Source organism: Hypanus sabinus, chromosome 25 (genome assembly GCF_030144855.1).
Source record: "Hypanus sabinus isolate sHypSab1 chromosome 25, sHypSab1.hap1, whole genome shotgun sequence".
Taxonomy (NCBI): domain Eukaryota; kingdom Metazoa; phylum Chordata; class Chondrichthyes; order Myliobatiformes; family Dasyatidae; genus Hypanus; species Hypanus sabinus.
The window spans coordinates 5,434,162-5,445,754 of NC_082730.1; the positions used below are offsets into that span (position 1 = coordinate 5,434,162).

Sequence of the window (11,593 nt, forward strand, 5' to 3'; positions counted from 1 at the left end):
GTACTGTGAAGCGCCGTGCTAACCACTACGCTAACTGCCGCCCACCTCTCACCTCTCAGAGATTTTTATAATACGTTTGAAATGGCCTCCTAAATATGTTGTGCTGAAATTCTGAAGCGGATATTGTTCTAATCAGATGGTGAGTTCTGATTACAGTTATCCACTTCAGGAATCTCAGTTGGAAAAAATTCTCAGTAGATTTTCTATTTCATTATCTGAGATAATCTCATCACTAATTTCCGGGTGGATAGTCTCTGGGCTGGTGCACTTGACGAGACCTGAACTCTGGGAGGAGAAAGTGTGAGGCAGCAACATTTAATATGTGGTTCACACTGCAGTTAACAGTTTAAATGCAGCAGCCGTCCAAAGTGGAAAATGCAATAGAGGGGCCTGGCCTCCTCTGACATAAACCCCACGGAGGGGTCCACTGTAACACTAATGAGATAATGAACAGGGAAAATAAAAATAAGTGAAGATACTTGGGGAGTTCTTCATTAGAGGTGGTAAAGAGCTTTATTTAATATGCCATCCACTGCCGAAGACTGTAATTTCACCAGATAAACAGGTAGTAATGTAGAAAAATCTCATTACGACAAATTACCATAGATTTTGACACTTTATGCTCGTTATCTGCAGTGTTGGTTTTATGTTAGCTCTTCTTTAGTACCACATTATGCATTTGAGTTTAATTTAGACTAGAATAAAGCAAAATTATATTTTGTTTCAGTTGGAGACGGCTGCACATAAAGACTCGCGAAACGTGCTTTGTAATCTGATGGGTAATATCCATTAGGAATTTTCAGAACATCATTGCCTCAGTGAATATTGCAATGAATGGTTCTGCGGAAATAGTCCTCCTTGCATATGAAGTGATGATCCAATTAAAGCCCTGCGCTCACTTCTCTCACCCTCTCACCTGCCGTAGGTGTCTCTACAGCTCCTTTTGTGCAAAGTCGGTGCCACTGGTTTCTCTGGCCAGACGCACAGCATGTATTTCGCAGTCCTCTGCGCTCTGAGGCTGAATGCGAATGTGTTGCTGATATTACACTGAAGACGTAGCCAGATAAAGTCACAAGCACACTGAAAGGAGAGATGCAAATAGGTGATCAACCCAGGTCCCCGGAAATAATTTGTCTCAGGCAAGCAGGCAGGCGTCCCTTTGTTGAAATAATTTAGTCTCAAGCCCAAAGTATCTGGAGTGACAAAGTAGAACTGAACATGATGAAACAAAAATAAATCACCTCAGATGAATAATTCAGGTACAGACTAGAATGGATATATCAAGCTGAGAGGAAAATTTGGATTTGCAGATGCAGAGAGTGAGAATCGAATGAGAGTGCAAATGAAAGGGAACCCACTGTCTGAATAGTAAGCAGGTGGTAGGAGGTGGGGTGGACTGTCAGACAGGAACTGGAATGCTGTGTATTGGGGTCTCAGTCTACCATAGGAGGCCAAGCTCCCGGCATCTCAGCAGGAAGGGAGGCTGTTGAGGTAAAGGAAGAGGAGATCGGCAAGGAGAGAAGTCAGTAGATGTGTTTTAAGTAGACATCACCTTGCCTGGTGGGATATTCCCCCGATTACTGGCAGGATGAAGTGGAGGTCACAGGAAGCAGAAGTGGCGTGGAGAAGATCTGATGGGGGAGCAGAGATCACAGGAAGCAGTCATCTTAGGGAGGCAGAGGTTACAGGCGGACCAGAGGTGGCAAGGTGGAGGTCACGGAGCAAAGGTCATGGGGAGGATAGGTGATGGGGAGGAGGTCACAGGGAACAGAAGTTGAGGGGTGGAGGTCAGAAGTTGCAACAGAGGTCAAGGGGAGCAGAGGTTACATGGCAGAGGTCAGCTGGAGACAGAGGCCACAGTGACCAGTCGGAGGGGGTCAAATTCAAAGTTCATAGATGCTCTTCTGCACTCGACTGTTGTAACGTGTGGTTATTTGAGTTACTGTCACCCTTCTGTCAGCTTAAACCAATCAGCCACTTTCCTCTGACCTCTCTCATTAACAAGGTATTTCTGCCTACAGAACTACCGCTCACTGGATGTTTTTTGTCTTTTGCACTATAAGTTCTAGAGACTGCTGGGCATGAAAATCCCAGGAGATCAGCAGTTTCTGAGATACTCAAACCGCCCTGTCTGGCACCAACAATCATTCCACGGTCAAAGTCACTTCGATCACATTTCTCCCGCATTCTGATGTTTGGTCTGAACAACAACTGAACCTCTTGACCTTAAGACATGGGAGCAGAATTATGCCATTCTGCCCATCAAGTCTGCTCCACCATTTCATCGTGGCTGATCCTGGATCCCATTCAGCCTCACACACCTGCCTTCTCATGATATCCCTCGATGCCCTGACCAGTTGAGAATCTATCAACTTCCACTTTAAATATACCCAGGGTCTTGGCCTCCACGGTAGTCAGTGGCAGAGCATTTCACAGAATCACAACTCTTTTGCTAAAAAAATTCCTCCTTACTTCTGCTCCAAAAGGTTGCCCCCTCAATTTTAAGACTGTGCCCTCTAGTTCTTGATACCCCCACCAGAGGAAGCATCCTCTCCACATCCACTCTATCTAGCCCTTTCAATATTCGGTAGGTTTCAATGAGATCCCCATGCATTCTTTTAAATTCCAGCAAGTACAGGCCCAAAGCTGCCAAACACTCCTCATACGTTAACCCCTTCATTCCTGGAGTCATCCTCGTGAGCCTCATGTCTGCATGTTTTTATGCATTGAATTGCATTGACACAATTGGCTGATTAGATATTTGCATTAACAAGCAGGTGTACAGGTGTACCGAATACATTGGCCACCAAGTGGAACATAGAACAGTCGAGCACAGTATGGACCCTTCAGCCCAAGATATTGTGCCAACCTTTATAAACTTACTCTAGGATCTAGACCGTCCCTCCATCTTTCGGTCATCCATGTGCCTATCTGAAGTCTCTTAAATGCCCCTGATGTATCTGACTCTATCACCATCACTGGCAGTGCAATCCACACACCCACCATCTCTTTGTAAAAAGAAAACTGCCTCGGTCATCCACCCTAAACCTTCCTCCAATTGCTCCAAACCTCTGGCCAGGTTGCCGGCTGCTTTCGTAACGCAGCCACTGCATCAGTGATTTATGATGGAGGTAAGATTCCACCTCTGCCCTCTGAGTTGTCGCTCTTGTAGAAACCTTTCTGAATGCAGTCTCACCTAGAGTTGGCTAATGGTTACCGTAACGATCTACGGTGCCAGCGACAGGGTTTGATTCATGCTGTTGTCTGTAAGGAGTTTGTATTTGTTGCCTGGATTGAAGATCATGTCATATGAGGATAGGTTGAGTGAGCTAGTGTTTTTTTCTCTGTGGAGCAAAGGAGCATGAGACGTGACTTGATAGGGATGCACAAGGTGATAAGAGGCATAGAATGAGTGCACAGCCAAAGACTCGCAGAGGGTGAGGAGAGTGTGGAACAAGCTGCCAACCAAGTTCAATTTTAATGTTTAAGAGAAGTTTGGATTGGTACATGGGTGATAGGGGTATGGAGGGTTATGGTCCTGGCGCAGATCGATGGGAGTAGGCAGTTTATTTGGTTTGGCACAGACTTGATGGGCCAAATGGCCTGTTTTTGTGCTGTATTTTTCTATGGCTCTATAACCTTTTCCCAAGACAGAGATAGTTAATACAAGGAGGTATAGTTTTAAGGTGATTGGAGGAAAGTATAGGGAGGATGTCAGAAGTAGGTTTTTTACACAGAGAAAGGAATGCACTGGAACTAGCACTGTAGTAGTTTCTGTTCTTCCTGTGACAGTATGGGTTGTACGCCAGTTCCTTCCCATCTTCCTAAGACATATAGATTAAGGTTTGTAAGCTGTTAGTATTTTGGCAATAATTGTGGTCTGACCCCAGCTCGTCCTCAGACTGTGTTGGTCATTGATGCTCAAGACTGTGGGCTTCAACATAAATACAACAAATAAAACTAATCTTTGACCTTGGCTTCCCCTTGCAGATCACTGCTGCCCTGGAACAAGATGAGCAGGCTCGGAGGCAGCGGCTCGCGTACAAAGTGGAACAGCTGATTGCCGCCATGTCCTTAGAGAGCTGAGCACTGTGTCTTCAGGAACCAGGCAGTCCGTGAGCCCTGGAGAAAGGAAAGCCATGAGATGGCAGGAACCAAGCATGGACCTGTAGTCATCCCATGGCCAGTCCGTGCCCAGTGGCTGAGATGGCTGTTCCAGTTTGAGAGGGGCTGGATGCCTCTGTTTTCTGTGTTCACAATACTACCTTTTGTTGACTCGCAGTTGGAATTCTGATAAGCTTGAATCTGCGGTTGACCCTTCCCAAAGGAAACTTTGGAGCTGCAGCTAATTGTTAGTTAACTGATCATCGGACCAGGCCGTGGTGCTAACGACCAATGTGGGCAGTTTCTGTGGCCGGGGTGGGAATGGACCAGCGAGCTCGGCACAGGGCCACGGACATAACCTATCTGCTGCTGTGGGAATGGCTCCATAATCATGCAGAACTGGCCAAAGCTGCATTCACCAGGAAGGCAGGCTGCTGGCATTGTGCACTCAGTGGCCTGGCCACTGAAAGACTGAAGACTTCGTAAAAAGAGGCATGGACTTTGGGAACTTCTGGCTGCCATCTGCATCTTCCTTTGGTCCGTGCCACCCCTGCCTCACCGTGAACTTCATCATTCCAATGCTGAACATTACTACACTTGTGAAGACAAAGACATTGGAATTGTATGTTTTTATTGTTATTATGAAGATGAAGATTCCATCACAGCTGCTATGTAATGGAACTGTTCTGTGTAGTAACACCGGTCAGTTGTGTAACACGAGGTTAGTGCCACACACTGTGTCTTCAAACTTCTTGTATGTAATTCCATGGCACGGTGTGGAAAAGAGTGTACTGGAAATCCATCATTACTGTCAGCCCCATTCCCAATCCCATCTTCCCTTGATCCCTAACACAGTGTGTAACTTCCCCTTCCATAATCACTTTCATCCCGTGACTGTCCCTCCGAACTGTTGTGTCACCTCAGAGAGAGGAACCTGACCCCACCTTTTCAGAATGGTTGTCATCAGATCCGCTCAGCAGGGAGGATGGGATTGATCAGCTCAATACCCCATACAGGTGGCCACCGTAGGGAGGAATTGGCTGGAGATTCCCCAGAGAGCATCTCTCGGCAATGACCAAGACCCTCATCACGTTGGGGCTAGCTAGGACCCTGCTGCTCCATGCACATATTCAAACAGGGTTGGCCCTGTTGTCCAGATTTCCAATCAGCCCGCAGTGTGTGGATTAGTGTCACCAGCACTCACACTAGAATGGTATCTCCACAGGGTTCTGATACTCCTTGAGTAAGTGAAGGGATCCAGGTTTTCATTTCTCGACGTCTCTCCCCCTCTCGGTGATAGTGCAGCACCTCCGTGGAAACCCAACCTCATGAGAGCTGGAGCTAGCTAAACAAGGCAGAATGCTCCAAGGAGAGATACTTGCTTTGTCGGTGGCACAGATTACTCGGAGGGAGCACGCATGGTGAGGTGCGGGTGAGAAGTGGTGTGGTGCCAAAGACTTTATGTTAGTCTCCTGTCATCCAACAGCAACAGCAGAATCCACAAAGATCATTCTGAATGCATCATCTTCCCTTTCCACACTGAGAAACCAAAGGTGTTAGATGTGCACGACCTGGCTCCACACAACCTGTACAAATGTAAATAGTGTTCATACCTCCATATGAGAAGGGATATCGCTTTTTATTGCTGTTGTGCTTGGTTCTCTAGTAATTCAGTTCCTATACAAAGATGTGTGTAGTGTTCTTTGCACATTTGTGAACAACTCTCTGGTGTGTTTTGACATAGTTTCATCCAATGTTTCTCAATCAGTGACCATGAATGAGTATTGAAACGAGAACAAAAATGCTCAAATGGAATGTCACCTGTGGATGGGCAGAGTGAATGGATGGCATATGGTACCCCCAGATGTTGAATGATTGGCACATGGTACAGAAGTTGAAAGGGTGGCATGGAACTAGAGGTTAATGGTTGCCACATGGTACCCCCAGATGTTGAACGATTGCCACGTGGTACAGATGTTAAATGGATGGCATGGAACCAGATGTTGAATGAATGTCAATGAGCCAGATGTTAAGTGGCTGGCAAATGGTAACAGACATTGAATAGATAACACAGAGCCAACTGTTGATAGTTGGCACACAACATCAGATGTTAAATAGAATGCTCTCAGTGCCAGATGTTGAGTGGATGGCACAGAATACCAGCTGTTGAGTGGTAACATTGTATCAGATATTTTAATGGTACTGTACCAGGTGCTGTGGATGGCATGTGGTACCAGACGTGTAATATTTCTGTTTGAAAACTTGCTTTCCTCACTTGTTCCTCTGCAACACTTAGTCCTGATCTGAAGGATCCCATTCCTCTGGGCAGGGTTGCAGAACAGTCAGTGAGCAGAAGGTGCCCCTCCTTCATATGCTGTTTAATACTTTGGGTTCACTTTTACCTCTGGGCAGGTGTCCCTGTTTAAAGCTGTAGATGCAAGCACCTGTACATGTGTGTGCCTGTTACACGTGTGCACCGTGAGCATGCACACTTCCAGTGAAATGCTGAAATGTTTAATCACAGCTCTCATTTAAGCTACCAGACCTGAGCTTGCAGTTCCAAACAGCCAAGCTGCTTTGCCCAGCACTGAATGAGCCTCTCATGTCCATGATTGTCATTCTCTGAAACTTAATGACAGTGACTCCAAATCACTCATCACAAATTGGTTATTTACATTTTTTTAACCATCTAGTAGAATTCCTCTGACAATATTTGAAATCCTTCAGGACATTCATTAGGGAACATTTGCTCAAGCATCTAGTAATTGTTGGTTTGCAATGTACAAATTCAACATTCAGATAATTGGAGAACAGACACTACAGAAATGCTGGGAACCATAACCGGCAAACTGTAGTTTAGATGATCGTTGTTCATCACCAGAGCAAAATTGTTTGAAGGACAAACCATAACCTATCCTGAGAGATATTGATTTAACCTTTGTCAATGGACTGGCAAGGTAAAGATGATGCAGTGAACTCACCTCAGAGTGATGAATTGGTCTGCACATGTACCTGAAGATCTATCAGTCCCATTGGCACCATTTGTCCATGTTGGCCAAGGTGCCTTTCAGAGGAACTCCCATCGACCTGTGTTGGGTCTGTATCCCTCTGAACATTTCCTCTCCATGAGCACTGGTTCCTATTCACCTCTTGGTATTTGGACCATGAAGACAAAGGCAAATTTTCACTGTTAAATTATCCCTATTCAGAGGCGGTATAAAGCTGCTGTCCGGTTATTATCACCGATTTCACTAGTGGTTTATCTGTTAATGTTTGTTCAAGGGTTACCTCATCGTTGACTCTGGACCATTTCCGACTGTCTAGCCATGGTGCAGGGAGACACTGCTGCTCTGTAATGTGAAGGCGATGTTGCAGGTCAGTTTGAGGAACACTGTCGGGGTGAGAGTGACCCAGTAAACCAGTGGTTCACGAACTGGGGTCCACAGACTCCTCGGTTAATGGTAGAGGTCTATGGCATATAAAAGTTTGGGAACCCCTCCAGTAAACTGTTTATAAACTGTGGCGACACAAGCGCCTGTGGATGCTGGAATCTGGAGCAGAAAACACTGTTAGAACCTGGCAGGTCAAGCAGGGTCCGTGGCGAGGAACGGGTATTCGAACTTTCAGATCATGATACTGTGTCAAAGCAGTCATGACACGGTACTTTGACCTGAGATATTGCCAGTTCCATGGCATCCCGTGCCCCCCCCCCCCCCCCCCCACCAGATGCTGTTCGACCTGCTGAGTTCCTCCAGCAGACTGTCTGCTGCTTTGTGTAAAATCCATTCCTATTTGTTATATTGTGTACCTAGTGTAAATATGAATCGCTCCTATTTTGCAAGCCAGAATCACTTTGTACTGTTGTTGTATATAAATAAAGGTAACTTGATAAAAGGTTAGCATATGAATTATTTCTCTCTTGGCGTTTGCTGAGGCGGTTGACTTGCTCTGCATGGTGGTTACACACACTCCACTGATCTCAGCATGAGGTGCACCAGCTGACCTGGATAACCAGCACTTCGCTGCTCACAGGTTGGTAACACACAGCAATACCCCTTGCAGTAGCAGACAGATACCAGCTTCTGAAGCTAACCGTTTCACTAATCACCTGAAGATTGGTGAGGTGAAGTGGACCTTACCCCAAGGGAAGGCTTTTCGAGGTTTATTTCAGAGCCTGACTCCTGAGGAAACCAGAAAGCAGGCATATGGCTCGTTCTGTTCTCCTTCCAGAATGGGACCACTGCAGGAAGAGCGATTGGAGTAAGTTTCCAGACATAAAAAGGCAAAAGTAAACCGTAATTAAACCATAAGACATAAGAACAGAATAAGGCCATTGGACCAGAGCCTGCTCAGCCATTCCATCACGGCCAATTAATTATCCTTCTCAACCCCATTCTCCCGCCTTCTCCCCATAACCTTTCATGACCTAACTGATCAAGAACCTATCAACCTCCCAATAAAAACATAAGAAATAGGAGCACGAGTAGGTAATCTTGCCTGTCAAGCTTGTCAATCAATAAGATCATAGCCAATTTGGCCTTGGACTCATATCTACCTACCTGCTTTTTCCCCAGAACCCTTAATTCCCCCATTATGCAAAAATCTAGCCAACCTTGTCTTAAATTTATTTATTGAGGTAGCCTCCACTGCTTCATTGGGCAGAGAATTCCACAGATTCACCACTCTTTGGCAAAAGCAGTTCCTCCTCATCTCCGTCCTAAATCTACTCCCCCGAATCTTGAGACTATGTCTCCTAGCTCTAGTTTCACCTACCAGTGGAAGCAACTTTCCTGCCTCTGTCTTATCTGTCCCTTTCATAATTTTATATGTTTCTGTAAGATATCCTCTCGTTTTTCTGAATTCCAGCGAGTACAGTCCCAGGTGATTCAACCTCTCCTCATAGTCTAACCCCCTCATCTCCGGAATCAGCCTGGTGAACCTTCTCTGCACTGCCTCAAAACTAATATATCCCTTCCTCAAGTAAGGAGACCAGAACTGCACGCAGTACTCCAGGCGGGGCCTCACCAATGCACTGTAGAGATGCAGCATAACCTCCCAGCTCTTAAATTCAATCCCTCTAGCAATGAAGGTCAACATTGCGTAACAGACCTATCAACCTCCATCTTAAACATACCCAATCACTTGGCCTCCACAGCCGCCTGTGGCAACGGATTCCACAGATTCACCATTTACTGGCTAAATAAAGAATGTTGCTGGGACTGGAGGGAGAGGCTAGTCAGTTTGGGACTTCAGTCACTGAAGCATAGAAGGATGAGGGGTGATCTTAAAGAGGTGTATAATATGAGGTGTGTCGATAGGGTGAATGCACACTGATCGAGGAATGAAGAACTGGAGGGCATAGGGTGAGGTGAGAGGGTAAACATTTAATAGACATGTGAGGGACAGCTTTTTCACCCAGAGAGTGGTGAGTATTGTTATGCCCGCAGCCCCCTCCTTTGTGAGAATCGCAAGAGCACTAGTTGGGGGGGGGGGGGGTCAGTAGACCCAGGAAATGGGAGAGAGAGACGTGCCAGATGCCTCGTTCCCCGGCGATGCAAAATAGCGCGACATTGACCATTGTCTCCTGGAGACCATGTTTGTGTATTGGGGACTATGCTACGTGCAAGCCCTCGGGCAAAGTGGGCTGGTTGAGAGAGAGATTGCATCAGCCCAACCTGATTGACATCTGAGACCCTGTGAGGAAGTATAAAAGAGGGTCTGGGGGAACAACCCCTTCAGACGCACCAGAAGAAACGCTAACGATCCCGTAGTAGCGGGAAGCTATTTGAAGGAAGCCACGTGCGTTCAATTCCGTGGCTGGAATCAGTGGCTGGAACCACAGAAAACAGCTTTTAGCTAACAACGGGGAAGCCCGCTCCCTGATTCAATGGATTTGCTTCATAAAAGACCTGGGCAAGTTTCTTTTCTCACAAATCTCTCTCTCTCTCCAACAAGTGAAAACCCAGTGGTCCCCAAAGGCTGAAGCCTGCAGGAACTGAGTGACTTTTATATTTCCATCAGACAATATATTATCCCCTAGACAAACGATCGAGCTGTTTCTTATTGATGGTTATTATTAGACCTGCGCTTTTAGATTGAGCAGTGACGACGTATATTATCTGAATGTTTGTATTAATCTTATTTTTGTGCCCCTTCATAAATAAAGACTTTTAAAAATAGTACCATCAGACTTCAACGGACCTCTCTATCTTTGCTGGTAAGTGACCTAGTTATGGGGTACATAACAACTTGGGGGCTTGTCCGGGATTTGATACCAAATTGGAGGGCCAGTGAATTGGGATTGTAAGTTCAAACTTGGATCTGGTATGCGGGTAGCCAGACGGGAAACCAGCAAAGATGAATGTGGATAAATTTATAGGAAACCCGACTCTGGGGGCGCTAGAGGCAGCCACCAAATCAGACTTGGTACATTTGGCGAAGGGGTTAAACCTCGCCGAGGTGAGGTTGTCAATGAAAAAGTGAGAGGTGCGAAGGACCATAACTCAGTATTACATTGAGAAGGAGGTGTTTGCAGCTGAGGTACTGGAAAATATCCCTGAAAAGGTACCAGCTAGTGGGGCGGCTCAGTTAGAGTTGGAGAAATTAAGGTGGGAACATGAAATTAAGTTAAAACAGCTGGAAGCAGCCGAGAAGGAGAAGGAAAGAGCCGAGAAGGAGAAGGAGAGGGCCGAGAAGGAGAAGGAGGCAGAGAGACAGAGGAAACATGACTTGGAGATGGAGAAGCTAAGGCAAGAGCAACAAAGTCAGGGTTTGGACTGAGAGGAGCGGTTTGATGTCAGTCGGGCGGTGAGGTTAGTACCCCCGTTCGAGGAGACAGATGTTGATAGTTATTTCTTGCTTTTTGAAAAAGTGGCAGGGAATCAGAAGTGGCCCAGAGAGCAGTGGGTGGCGTTGTTACAAAGTGTGTTAAGAGGGAAGGCCCAGCGGGCATATGCGGCATTGTTCACGGAGGGGGAAGGGGAAGAAGAATATGACCAAGTAAAGGCAGCCATTCTCTGGGGTTACGAGCTAGTACCGGAAGCATATAGACAAAAGTTCAGAAATTTACGGAAAGGGTGGAATCAGACATATACAGAGTTGGCCCATGAGAAGGGTGTGCTCTTGGACCGTTGGTGCACCGCAGAAAGAGTGGACGAGGATTATGGGCGTCTCAGGGAGTTAATTTTGATTGAGGAATTTAAAGGTTGTGTTCCGGAGGAGATCCGGATGTATTTGAATGAGAGGCCGAATAAGAACATTTCAGAATTTGCTAGGTTCGCGGATGAATATACCTTAACCCACAAGACAAAGTTTTCCTCGAATAAAAGTTCCCAGAGAGACCGTGGGAACGATCGAGAAAGTCCGACGAGTGAGGCAGAGGTCCCACCGGGAGCTAGTGGTAAGGTTGAGGGGGAAAGGCCAGACGGCCAAAGGTTTCCGGGCTTGACCTGTTTTAATTGTGGAAAGGGAGGGCATATTGCATCTCGAT

General features: G+C 46.2%; 1 protein-coding gene across 2 annotated transcripts in view; it reads left to right on the forward strand.

The window, feature by feature from the left end:
• The window catches only part of LOC132380944 (plexin-A2-like), a 570,948-nt gene extending 562,956 nt beyond the window's left edge, over window positions 1–7,992 (forward strand). For both annotated transcript variants that reach the window (XM_059949929.1, XM_059949928.1), the window contains exon 32: window positions 3,991–7,992. In XM_059949929.1, the coding sequence (XP_059805912.1) occupies window positions 3,991–4,086 (96 nt within the window). In that variant the 3' untranslated portion in view covers window positions 4,087–7,992. The remainder of the gene's footprint in view (window positions 1–3,990) is intronic.
• Window positions 7,993–11,593: the final 3,601 nt, after the last annotated feature.